Here is a 13,018-nt window from a genome sequence, read left to right as displayed (position 1 = left end):
CCAAAGGGGCCGTGGGGCCCAGCCTCTGCCTTCCTGCTAGCACCTTGTAAGGCCGGGGCGAGGCATTGCCCCTCGTGTACCCGTGCCAGGGCGCTGGGATCTGGTGGGGGGTCGGGGGGGGCACAGGGTTTTGCTGCTCGTCTCCCACACCACCCAGCCTGCTCCCGAATTTGGCCATGCAGCCAAGAGCACGGTATCCACCGCCTGGCTCTGCTGTGCGAGGGACGGAACCCCCCCCCTCCATGCACCCGGAGCCCAGCCGCCCGCACCAAGCCATTCCTTAGCAGCAGCAGCGCGAGCCAAAGCACGGTTGCTCTCCACAGCTCTTTGCACAGCGTCGGGGGGGGCTGCCGGAGGGGGACGAGCTGCCACAGGCCCCTCTCCTCTCCCACGGCCACGCATCCGGGCCCTGACCGTCCTGGGGAAGCGGCGAGCCGTGCCCGTTTTCCCGTGCCGGTGACAAGCGTGGCACTACGCGTCCCGGCGTGCACCAGCCGCTCGCGGCGCGGAAGAGAGCAGCATGCTGGGAGCCGTAGTCTGCCCCTCGCCTCCGGCCCGGCCTCGCTCGGCTCTGCAAAGCCGTCTCCCCACGGCTCTGGGCTTCCTGCTCCTCTTCTCCTCGGGTAACGGCACCCGCGGAGCCCCGGTGCCGCCCGGTGCCCCAAAACCCCCCAGGGCACCCGCTCCCCCCAGGCAGAGCCAGGGTGCTGCGAGCTGCAGGGGTGCTTGTGCTGAGCTGGGCTGGGAGCTGCCTGCACCCCGCTCCCCGAAACGCCTGTCCCAGCAGAGCTGCGTGTCCCCGGGCTGCGGGGAAGGGGGCTGGCATCGTGGAGGGGGCGGCAGGGACCGAGGGTCCCTGCGAGGCCACCCCGCGGAGTGGGCTGGGGGTGAGGCAGAGACCTGTTTGATCTCTTGCAGATGGAGGGCTCCGAGGAGCTGGAGAGCAGGCTCCTGACCCAGCCCTGGGCTTCTGTTTGCTTTGGCGAGTCCGCTTTGATTGCCAAAGCTTGCTTCGGGGATACTGGCTACGTCCTGCTGCTCTCCGACCTCAGCAGCGTCTGGTACGAGAGTGCCGACGCGGAGGCCGTGGGGCAAAGGTCCAAGGTGAGTGTCTGGGAAGGCCAGGGACCTCCTTTCCTCCTCACGCCAGCTGACAGCTCAGCACAAACTGCTCGCTGCCACAACGGCCCTCGGGTCCTGCAGGTCTGAGGTGCACACACCCGGGGCAGGCCCTGTGCGGCTGCCCCCCAGCACTGCCGCCCTGCCCGGCCCAGCACCCTCCTCCTTGCAGAACGGCCGGGCTGTTGTGCGTGCCCTGCACGCTCGTTTCGCTTGTGGGCTGGATGGGAAGCAGCTTTCCCGACTCCAGCAGGAGGTCAAAACAAGGCTGCCTCGGCTCCCAGCCAGCCTGTGGCACGTGGTGGCGTGCGGGGGAGTTGTGCGAGTGGGGACCACCGCACCCTGCCCACCACCCAGACCCCGGGCTTTTCCAGGGTTCAGCTCTCCAGGGCCCCACTGAACACCTCGCCTTGCCTTTCCCCAGGAGCTGAACAAGCGGCTGACGGCCCATGTCTCCTCCTTCCTGCACCGCTTGGCCAACCTCATGTCCCCCTTGCTGGCCGGGCAGCCCGACTCCGCCACCTCCTTCTCCTGCCAGCGCACCGCCGGCAGGCTCAGCCTGCGGGTGAAGAGCGAGCTCTCGGGCCTGCCCTTCTACTGGGACTTCCACTGCTGCCCCGCGCCCGTGGAGATGGTGAGATGACCCGCGGGGGCTTTGGGAAGGTGCCCGGTGCCAGCTCCGCTTGCTGGTGCCCCAGCAGGAGAGCCGGGCCCCCCTAGGCGCACCCCACCGGGCTGCAGCTCCGGCTGACCGGGACCGAGCCTTCAGACCCGGGACCCATCCCCGGGAGGGCTCCCGGCCCCCAGAGGCCATCCCCGGGAGGGCTCCGGGCCCCCCGGGGCCGTGCGCCCTGCGCGCACCAGAGGGCGCCCGGCACCCACCGTAACGCGCCGGGCCCCGGCCCCGCGGCCAAAACCAGGGCTCCGCTGGGCTCCCGGGGCGGGGGACGTGGGCAGGGGGCGGCTGTGGGGCTGTGGGGTCTGGGCGGAGGTGGGCTGCAATGGGGGGCTGCAGCCTGCCTGAGCCCCAGCGGGGGACCCCATTCTGCTTTTGGTCTCCCCTCCTTGGGGGGGGGGATTTCTCCTCTCCCTCCAGCTGCAGTGTGACATCTTGAGTCCTGGTTTTTCACCCAGCGTTGCCTGTTTCCTGTGTAGGAACGTGGCTCGGGGTGCACAGAGCTGTGGGGAGGGCCTGCTGAGGGCTAGGGGACATGTAGGGGGGGGCTTTCTGCCTCCTGCTGCATCCCAAGGGGTATGCGGAGCATTGCCACTGCACCCTGTCCCCACTGCGCTCTTCCCCTGCTGCAGCCCCCAGCCGTGAAGCTGGGGATGGAGGGCCATGGGGCTGGGATGGAGGGACGTGTCCCGCAGCCTCCTGCCTCCCTTCTCACGCCTTTGGACTCCCCCCCCAGGTGTGCCGCCACCTCGTGCGGCCCCTGATTCGGATGAGCCTGGCGCTGCAGTACCAGGTGCAGGAGCTGAGCTTCCTGCTGCGTCAGAAGGATGCTGAGATCGAGGACTACAGGGAGAGCGGGGCCACTCTGAGCAGAGGTGAGGAGGGACGCCCGGGCCAAGCGAGGAGCGAGCAGCGAGCTGGCATGCTCTGCTCCCCCTGGCTATCGCCCAGCCGGGCTTGTGTTTCATCTCCAGCCGCTCCGGCAGCAAGACGGTAGCCAGGAGGCTGGGGAGCAGCCCCTGGGGAGAGCGCGGGGAGGAGCGGCCCTTGACCGGTAGCCGGAGGACTTGGGGAGTCGCCAAGGGGCTCTCCGCTTTGCTGAGAGCACCTGGCTGCTCCCCAGGAGCCTGCGCTGATGCCAGCGGGGGCTGGCCCTGGAGCCGAGTCAGGCTCCTTCCCGCAGGCAGCAGCTCCTGGAGAGCAACCAGAGGCTCCCAGCTCCGCGCTGCTGGAAGCACAGCTGTGCGCGTGGGCCCCCGTCCAGCGCGCAGCCCCCTGCGGCCAGCGGGGATGGGCAGGCAGAAGCCCCCCTCCTGTAGGACGTGGGTCGGGTCCTGCCACCCCCCCCCCAGGTGCCCCCCATCCCCGAGGGTGGCCGGGTGCACTGGAGCTGCCCCAGCGATGCTGGTGGGCAGGTGGCCTCTCTTGTCTCTGTTGTCCTTTTGCTGAACAAAGCTGGCCGGGTGCTTCTCCAGACAGCACCTTTGCAGTGACGGGGTAAAACTGGCACTCTGAATGAGGCAGAGCGAGGTATAACAGTGGTTTGGCCCTGTCCTGCTCCAGAAGCTGGGAGAAGGCACCAAAATATGATCGCCACCTCCTGCCAGGGCAGAAACCAGCCCCTGGGGATGCAGGGCTGCTACGGAGGAGCAGCTTGAAGGGAGTCCCCGTGGGCAGGGGGAGGTGGAGGTGGGCTGGGAGGTCTGGCCAGCCCTGCCCGGGCTGATCCCCGCTCTCTCCCTTGCAGACCGCCTGCGGACAGAGCCCTTCCAGGAGAAGGCGTTTCTGCAGACCTTCATGGCCGGGGTAAGGAGCAGTGGCCGTCCTCTGGCCGAGGCGTCGTGGGGAGCCAGCACCAGCAGCCCCAGCGCATGCTGTGCCGGGCTGGATGGGGAGCACTGGGGGGTGGCTGGACTCGGCTGGAGAGGGGCGATGCTCGCTGGTCTTGCACAGCCAGCTATCTGCAGAGCTTCTAAAAATTAGAGACGGTCCCACTCTTACACGAGAGGCACTGCATCCAGCACAGGCAACTTTCGCTTCCCCCTGGTTATGATGGATAGAGATGAATTCATTGCTGGACTGAAACTCGGAGGTTGCCTAGGGACCGATGATCACGACCAGATTACATTCACCCTGGGCAAAGAAAGGACATTCCTAAACAGTAATTTATATCCTTCGTGCTTTGAAAGGGCTAATTTCCCAAAGCAGGGGGAAATTATGAGTGAAATCAGCTAGGAGGAAACATTTAGATAGAAAAATGTGAATGAAAATTGTGAGCTCTTTCAGAAGAATCTCAGAAGCCACAAAAAGCCACAATTCCACAATCAAGAAAGAGGGCAGCGCTGGCCGAAAGCCCGTTCTGGTTCAGCGGCGAAGTGAAGGTAGCAATTAGAAATAAAAGAGCAGTTTATAACAAATGGGAGAGCGGGAGTAGATAGCAATCAATATAAATTAGAAATTATGAAGTGTAGAAAATGGATAACAGAAGCTAAAGACATCGGGGAAAAATCACGGCGAGGGACAGGAGGAAAGGGTTTTATTTAGTGCATTAGGAGAAAACCCCAAAGTCCGGGGAAGGGATAAGCCTATTAGTAGCTGGAGGTGGTGAGATGATAGATACTGAAGCAGACATGGTAGAAGTGCTCGGTAAATGTTCCCGTGCCGGCGCTGGGAGGATGCGGGCGGCCGTGCCGGCATCGGGGGATGATGAAGCGTGTCTTTGTCCTTGGGATGGACGAACGACGTCTGCTAAAGATGAAATTGGGCTTGAAGCTCGGAGCCCTCCAGGAGCTGGGAGGGTGCTGGGCACGGGAGGGGGCACGTGGTGGTGCTGGGGGGCTCGTCTCAGGGAACGCGGAGCTCCCGCGGAAGAGATTAATGATCTAATTAGCTCCGCGAAACGGGCAGGTGTTTCAGGACCACCGCGCGATTTTGTGCTCGATTTGCAAGCTGCAAAAAGGAGCAGCTAAGAGGGGCTGGAGGGGCAGGGGTCCCTCTGAGCAGGGCACTGGGAAGGCTGCCACCGAATCCCGTGCCTGGGTCTTAAAAAAGACGCCGGGCAACGAGCGCGGAGTCGCAGAAATGAGCTGAGGGCTGGAGAGAGAGCCCGGCACTGGGGGACTTGGAAGGGAAGAGCTTCGTCGAGCTTATCAGCAGGAAAATTGAGAGGCGCCCTGATTGCGGTGCGTGAGGGTCTTTACAAGGAGAAAACGCTGGTTAGCGAAGGGCTCCCTTTAATCTGGCGAAGAGCAGCAGGAGGCGAGCCAGGCGCTGCGAGCCGGAGCCAGGCAATTTCCAGCGAGGACGCAGGCACATGGTTTTGCTTCCGAGGGCGATTAGCGACTGGGACGCGCTCCCAAGGGCAGCGGTTGCGTCTCCATCTCTTGATGTCTCCAAAAGCGGGCCGGGAGCCCGCTGGGAAGAAAACCAAGATGCTGGGCTCGGTATTGGGGTGCGTGTGGTTAGACGCCAGCGGCCAGGAGGTCAGACGGAGAGCTCCGCTCGTCCTCCCAGCCCTCCCCTCCCCGCCGCGCGAGCTGCAGATGTTCGACGACGGGAGCCGTGAGTGGCGGGGCGCAGGGCTGGTGGGATGCAGGATCGGGCTCTGCTGCTTCGCTCGCAGCTCGGGAAGGCTCCGCTTCCCGGACCGAGGTCGCATCCCCACCGTGGAGAGGAAAGGCCCTGCGCCGGGGGCCCTCCCGCTTGCCTTCCACATGCCCTTTCACGGGGCCTGCCATCGCCCTCCCGTCCAGGGAGTTTTAACCGATCGCGGGGAGTTTTCCAGCAAAGCCCTGGGAATATTTATATGTTTAGGAAACGACGCTTTCACACACGCAGTTTTTTGGCAAGGGTTCACTTCTGAGCAGCTGCCTGGGCTCAGGCAGTGCTGGAGGGAGAGCAGCGGCCGCGCGCGAGGCGAGGCAAAGCCGGCAGCTTTTATTGGCAAGCCCGGGGACTCGTGCGGGAGGGGAAGAGCAGGCAGCCGGAGAGGGCTCAGCGCCTCCCAGCAGCACAGGGCCTGGCAGGTCCAGGCCAATTTGTCCCTGGATATCCCTGTGAGCTGCAGATCCCTCGGGGCAGCACGGGATGCCCAGGAGTAGCACGGGTTCCCCAGCACGTCTCCAGGCTCCAGCATTCGGTCGTGCAGGATTTAGCAGGGGAATTTTCCTCCCGTAGGAGTTCTGGGACCCAGGCGATGCCCGTCCGTGGTCCAGCTCGGAGAGGGGTCAGCGGCAGGGGCTCTGCCACCACCGTGTGCAGGGCAGGACAGGGACAGGTACATCGGGGACTGTGTCCGCGGTGACGAGGGTTGTGTCGGCTGCTTTGGCCCGGCCGCGCGGCAGATCGAAACCTCTGGGATAAACTCGCAGATACGATCAGTTCAAATATAGCCCCCTCGCCCCAGGATGCTTCACCCTGTGTATTTTTATCTCCCGTGGCCGGTGAGCGCTGGGGTGGATGCTCCGCACCTCCGGCCGCCCCATGCACTCGGCTTGCAGCGCAGGGCCCCGGCAAACAGGACGTGGAAGGTTCACGGGTCGGCCTGGCCCGGCGAGGAGGAGGATGTGCCATCAAAACAAGCAACGCTGGAGAGGAAGACAAACAAACACCGGCTTCCAGCGTGGCCGAGGGCGAGCGGGAGCCCCGGGCTGGGGCTGGCGGGGCGGCGGGGCTGACGTCAGGGAGCGCGGGGGTCAGCGCCCCGTCTCATTGTTCCCTCCCGGGACCGGGGTGTGCCAGGTGCCCATCCCCATCCCGCCGGGGACGGGGGCGCAGGGGCAGGTGGAAGGCAGCCGGGGCGGGTGGGTGCCCACCGGGGCCACCGGTTCCCTCCTGCCCGGTGCCGCCGGGTGCAGCCCGGCACCTGCCTGCGCTCTGCCTGCCCGCACCGCGCTGCCTCTCCCTTTTAACGGGAGCTAAAAATAAGCCCGGGGAGAGGAGCAGCCGCCGTCTGCCCACGGGTGACGGCAGCGGTGGGCCGCGCGGTGGGCAGGGCGGGGACGGCATCCATCCCGCAAACCCACGCCGGCCCCGTGCGGTGGGGCGGCGGAGGAGGAAGCGGCCTTTTGGCTCCTTCCGACGAGGACTGGTTTTAATTAGCGCAAGGTAGCTGCGGCTCTGCAGCTGCCACCGGGCTGGAGCGAGGCCGGCGGCATGGGCACGATGTGGGGCGCGGGGCCGGGGCTCGCACGCGTGGTGCAGGGCACGGGGTTCTGCATGGGACTGGGAAGGGGTTGGTGGCCACAGCTCTGCGTTAGCAGGGACCAGCACTGCAAAAGCCACGCAGGCTGGGCTCGGAGCAGAGCTGGGAGCATGGGGCTGGCTCTTGGGATGCTTGGATGAGCGAGCAAGCCGACATGTGCAGCCAAGCCTCGGCACGGCGCTCATCGTTGTGCAAAAGCGTGAGTGTGCATGCCGGCACCGACGCATGCACGGGGCAGAGCGCAGCATCCCATTTCCCAGTGCAGGGGCCGGGGTCAGCGCAGCGCACCCATCCCCAGGCGGTGGGCAGAGCAGCATTTTGGGGCGACTGCGGGTGCCCAGTGCTGCCTGGGGGCCGTCCGCTGCGTGGGCACCGGGCCCTCCCCACGTGTTTGCCGCGGAGGCACGTGGCGGGCGGTGGTGCGGCTTTATTTATTTATTTGCTTAGGCATAATCAGGTGAGGGGGGCCGCGGCCAGGGCGCGCTTTCTGGGCTGCCGCCGGCAACCACAGCCCGCTTACACAAGCAGTGAGTCAGTGGAGCTGCACGCTGCTAAAACCAGACTGGTAACGGGCGCCCCGGGGCAGCAGGCTGCCCGAAATAGAGCCCAGACCGTGGGCAAGGAGCAAACCCTCCCGCAGCGGGGCTGGGGCCGGGCCGATTGCTCCATCTGCCCGTCCGGCCCCGGGGATGGGCATCACCTGGTGGCTTGTTTGGGGGTGGAGGGTCAGGCCAGCAGCGCTGTGGCCACCCTCCGTGGGGCACGGCGTGGGCCTTGGATGTGCAGCAGTGTGGCGCGGGCAGGAACCCCCCCTTTGCGTTACGGGGTCTTCCCCATCTGCTCTGCACCGTGTTATGGCACGCTGTGAAGTGCCGTACGATGCTCTGCCGTGCCGTCCCCTGCCTCGCCGTGCAACGCGATGCCACTGCGTGCCGCCGTGCCGTGCCGTGTGTCACCGCAAACAGGCAGAGGGGTGCCACGGGCAGGCTGGCAGCGGGGCCCAAAGCCCCTCCGGTGCGGCAGCGGCCCCAGCCCCTGCGTGGGCACCGACCGCGCGGGGGATGATTGATCTCGTGTCAGCGAGCGGTGGTTTGAGCCCGTGCCAGGCCTCAGCTCAAACGGCGGCATTGAAGGGGGGGAGAGCCCCTTCCCCCTCCGGAAAGCGGAGCGACTGCAGCGCCTTGTGAGGGGTGAGCCCCCCGCCCCGGCAGCCCCCGGCCCCGCTGCCACGTGCTGGGGGCAGCTCCTGGCCCCGCATCCCAGCCTTGCCGGGCTGAGCTCGCCACGGCTGCATTAGGGGCAGAGGAGGGAAAAGAAGGGGGTTGCTGGCGGGGGGACGCTGCGCGGGCATCGCCCGCTCCTCTGCTCTGTGCCGGCTGGAGCTCGGTCATGGCAGCGCCGTTCCCAGCCCTGCAGCTCGGGATGTGGCAGCAAAGGACCATGTGGGGAGGAGAACAAGGTAGACTTTGACGGGGCTCTAAAGGAACTGCTCTGTGTCAGCGAGGCACGTGGCGGCTCCTCCATCCCCGGCGATGGGGTCTGGGCCGGGGCGGTCCCGTCCCCGCTGGCCACGATGGGCAGGGGCAGGGCAGAGGAGCGGTGCTGGTGCCGCCTGCCCCCCAGCTGCGCCCAACACGGGCTGCCAGATTTCGCACCTGGGTGCTTGCCAGGCCCCTGCCATCCTCACGCCCTCGCGACATCCCTGCGTGGGCCTGGGCCCGTCCCCAGCTCCCCCACCCCCTGCAGCTGCAGCCCTTCCCCTCTCGCGTTCACAAACAGCTTTTTTTTTTTCAAAAAATTTTTTTTGGCATTTCGGGAGCTGCTCCGATGCCCCCGTGCCCTGTGCTGGTGGTGCCAGCCAGGCTCCCTCCAGCAGCAGCCGGGGCCGTTGTGCACCTAGGGGCACATCCTGCCCCCAAGGGCGCACGCCCCGGCAAAGCCGTAGCATTCCTGAGGCTGCCTGCTCCCTCTCGGCTCGGACCTTTGTGTACTATTTATCTGTATGAGGAAACAGGGCCATTCATGTATTTCTCTGCCTATTTATACCTCTCCCTTTCCGTATTTAGTGTGTGCGCAGGCAGAGGGGGCAGCGTGCGCCGGGGCGACTGATGTTCTTGGCTCCAGCGCTGGCTGGAATTTCGTCCTGGAATGTCTCCTGAACCGCTCTGAAAACACGAATAAATCTCTGTGTGTTGTGTGTATGTGTGTACACAAATATATAGACAACTTATAGACACCGGGCCCTATGGGGCGTTTGTGAGCTTTGCTATTTAAAGGCACGAGGAGTTATAGGGCTCTCGGCGAGCCCAACACCTCTGTATCAAAGGGATGCGGGGCGTTTTGCTAGCGGCCAGGTATTTGGGAGATATATGGCCCTTGCCCTGCCCTCTCCGGGGAGCTGGAGCTGCCCTGCTAGCAGCACACCCGAGGTAGCACACCCGTTGCTCTGATCGCAGCCCGGGGCTGTGTTTCATGGAGGTGTCCGTCCCATGATTTCCCGGTGGCAGCCCCAGAGGGCCGGCTCCAGTTCCCCCAGTACCCCAATGGGGTGCCCGGGGTGCAACCGGGTGAGTTACGGCACGGATTTGGGCTCTTTGGAAGCACTGCGTGGTGCGGGGCCCCTGGAGGGGCCGGGGTTGCCCCCTGAGCATCACCTGGTGCTCGCGGCTGTCTGGGAAAGATGAGGATGAGCAAAGGGGAAAATAGGCAGCGGGTGCTCGTCCGGGCATCTCCTTGGGAAGCGCCGGAGCAGCTGGTGCTCACGGGTGCCTGGGGGGATGATGAGAAGCAGGAAAGGAGAAAATAGCAACCGGGTGCCAAAACTGGGTACCAAACACGATGCGCACAGCCCGTGAGGGCATCTCCTTGGAAAGCGCCGGCAGCTGCCCTGCTGGGGGTGCTGGATGAGGCCAAAAGCCGCAACCCGGAGGGCTTCCCACCCTGGGGGTGACAACGGGAAGGGTGCAGAGGCTGGCGCAGGCAGGTGGGGCAGGATCAGGCCCTGTGCGGCACGGCAAAGCCTGGCAATGCCGGGGGTGGCGGGGAGCGGGAGCGCTATTTGGCCCCGCTCCGACTAACGCCAGCTTCTTGCGTCCTGGGTGCTGAAAAAAGGGATATTTTGGGCTCAGAATGCCCACGTTTGGTCTCCAGCCAAAGGAGATGTGTTTGTGGGTGGGGGAAATTTGAGCAAATTCCTGCCGTGAGCTCTGCACGTGTGTGCGCGCGTGCGGGTGTGCGTAGAGGGGAAATACAGTTTTCCTTTTTAAAAAAGCACCACTTATTTTTATACAGAACTCCAGAAGGGCTGAACGTGGAAACTTGGCCTGTCAGCAGCTGTCACAGGGGAGCGGGTCCCTGCCTGAGTTTGGGGGGAAACCACAGCTGGGTGTTAATGGGACTGTTAATGAATTAATGTTGGCTGCCGTGTGCAGGGGGGGGGGGGAGCGCGGAGCCCTTCCCGGCACACGTGCTCCAGCCCGGTGCAGCTCCACGCTCGGCACGGCTGTGCTTTTCCAGAAAGCCCCGGCTCTGGGAGCCATGTGCTGGGGCAGGTGGGACTCTCCCCGTGTGTCTTGGCTCTTCCAGTGCTCCGGGTCGTGGAGAAGCTTGGGGACGTGGCCCCGTGGGGAGGAGAGGACCCCAAAGCGCGCAGCCGGTGTGGCTCTGTTACCGTTCGGCTGCGGGGCTCGGCTGTGTTTGGTGGTGTTGGCAATGCCTAAACCAAATCTGTAGGTCAATCTGAAGGAAAACGAGGGGAAAGTGAAATTGCAGCTGGTTTATTTCTAGGCCGGGAAGCGGGTGCTGCGCCATCGGCGCGGTACCTGCAGCGAAGCCGGCTGCTGCCCGGCGCTGCTCCCTGCAGCCCTCCGGGGGTTTTTCCTCTCGCTTATCTCCCCCAAAATGCAGAGGAGCACCCCCAGGGAGGTAAGAGCCAAGCCGTGGGGCTCAGAGATGTGTTTGCACAGCTTGCACACCCGGTCTGGTGGGGATGGCTCAGGAGGTGGAGCCCATGCAGGGACACCCACCCGACACTGGCACGGCAGGGAGGAGTAGCGCCGTAACCGGGGTGAACTGGAAATGGGGAGAAAGCAGAGCCTTGGGGGAGAGAGAGCAAATTCCTCTCCATGAAGGTCTCCACTCTCTTCCATGGACATCTCCATTCTTCGCCATGGATGTCTCCAGCTACGTCCTTTGACTTCAGGCTCTGCGGGGGAGCAGTCAGCCGTGGGCACCTCCTGGGGGTTCACCCTCTGGCACCAGGCAGCCGTCAGGAGCGTGAGCCAAGAGGAAGCGTGGCCATGCTGAGGGAGGGATGGCAATGATGAAGAAGGGCTGGCCGTGCTGAGGGAGGGATGACCACCCTGAGGAAGGGGTGGCCGTGCTGAGGAAGGAATGACCGTGCTGAAGTAGAGGTGACCGTGACCGTGTAGAGGCGCCCAAGGGGCAGCGGGGTGGACAGGACTGCCACCTGAGGATGCTGGTGTGGATGGAGCCTCGGATTAAGATCGAGGCTGCGTGTGCTGGGAGGAAGGCTGGAAGAGCCCGAGCTCTTGGGAGCTCTGCTTGCTGCAACATCTACAGCTTGGTGCCAGACCTGGCCCACGGGATGGGGACCTGGGCCCTGCTCTCAGCCCAGGCTGGGCTCTGCCTGCCCCCCCGGGCATGCAGGAGGGCCCCCGGAGGTGCCCAGAGCCCGGTTTGGAGGGGCTCTGAGGCTCCCCTGTGCCTGGCCACCGGCTCCCAGGGCCCGGCTCAGCCTCTGCGGGGCCCAGAGCCTTCCCGGCCCCATCCCAGACAGACGGATATCCCAAAACCCACTGGCCACAGAGCCTGCCCCAGGGGCCCCCGCTTTCGGTCCCTCTGTCTGAATGGGGTGGTGTGCGTGTGCCCAGTCTGTCCCCTTCTGTGACTGTACAGTACACATGGCTAAATATACGTCTGTGCAGATACAGGAGCTCAGAGGGGCTGAGGGATGCTCCCTTTCTATACCTCTTTTCATGGGGAGAGCTAATGAGATTCATGTCATTAAAGGGCTGATGTTTTGTGGGATGGGAGCCTTTTAAACGGGATGTGTCCTGGCTTAGTCATGGCAAATATTTACCAAAAAAAAAAAAAAAAAAGGAAAGAAAAAAAAAAAAAGGGACTTGCCATATAAAATTAGAGTTCTGAAAATAGTATTCAGAGCAAGTGAGAGAGAGGAACCTAAAACAGAAAATACAGCCCAGTCTGTTCAGGAGTCAGGGGAAAAAGAGAGAGAGAAGGGGAAAAAAAAAAAAAAAAAAAGCCAGAGATAAAACGAGAGAAACCTCGGCAGTAAAAACAGCATCTTGGTAAATAGACTATTAAAAAAATTCTGACCTGCTTTATGGCTTTCTTGGCTGCCGTTCAGCTGTGCTGCCCTGGCCGGCACGGAGGGAAGGTAGCAGGAGCCGGCGTCTGTGTGGATGCTCAGAGCCCTGGGACGCGGGGCGTTAAATTTAGCCACATAATGATGGCCCTGAGGAGGCAGCCTTTTGTAGCCACGCTGTAATTACCGCCTGGCTTATAAATTTTATTTTTCTTATTATGTTTCCTCCTCCTCCGCTGGGGAAGGGGTGTGTGTGTGGGGGGGGGGGGGCTCCCACACCCCCATCGAGCTGTCTGGGGAGCGAGGGGTACGGCCGCGGGGACGGAGAGGGTCCCCGTGCCCTGTCCTGCTCCCCGTGCTGGTAAGGGGCTCACCCTGCATTTGGGATTGGGGTGAGATAACCCCATGCTGGTAGGGTCCCCCGTGACTGTCCCGGCCTCCCCGAGCCTCCGCACGGGCAGTGGGGAAGGTGGAAAGGGCGAAGGCTGGCCCCGTCCCCCTCCTCCTCCTCCAGCCGCCGCGCGGGGATGGGGGCAGAGGGGACGGCCGCCGTGGGAGCCAGTGCAAGTGGGGTGGGGGGGGGGGGCAGCTTCAGGCCGGGCAAGAACGTGCCAGAGAAGGTCTGTCCCCCGTCTTGTTTTCCCAAAACAAAGGAAGCAGCCTTGCATTGCTG

The 13,018-nt window shown here is 63.8% G+C and overlaps 1 protein-coding gene across 1 annotated transcript in view; it reads left to right on the top strand.

The window, feature by feature from the left end:
• Positions 1–468: 468 nt before the first annotated feature.
• The window catches only part of NHEJ1 (non-homologous end joining factor 1), a 33,980-nt gene continuing 21,430 nt past the window's right edge, over positions 469–13,018 (top strand). Inside the window, exons 1-5 of the mRNA XM_048079625.2 lie at positions 469–623; positions 919–1,104; positions 1,544–1,753; positions 2,532–2,670; positions 3,543–3,601. Coding sequence (XP_047935582.2) covers positions 919–1,104; positions 1,544–1,753; positions 2,532–2,670; positions 3,543–3,601 — 594 coding nt within the window. The 5' untranslated portion in view covers positions 469–623. The remainder of the gene's footprint in view (positions 624–918; positions 1,105–1,543; positions 1,754–2,531; positions 2,671–3,542; positions 3,602–13,018) is intronic.

The sequence above is a fragment of the Anser cygnoides genome, chromosome 6 (genome assembly GCF_040182565.1).
Source record: "Anser cygnoides isolate HZ-2024a breed goose chromosome 6, Taihu_goose_T2T_genome, whole genome shotgun sequence".
Lineage (NCBI taxonomy): Eukaryota > Metazoa > Chordata > Aves > Anseriformes > Anatidae > Anser > Anser cygnoides.
The sequence above is the reverse complement of the archived record's forward strand: the minus strand, read 5'-3'. Positions and strand labels throughout refer to the sequence as shown.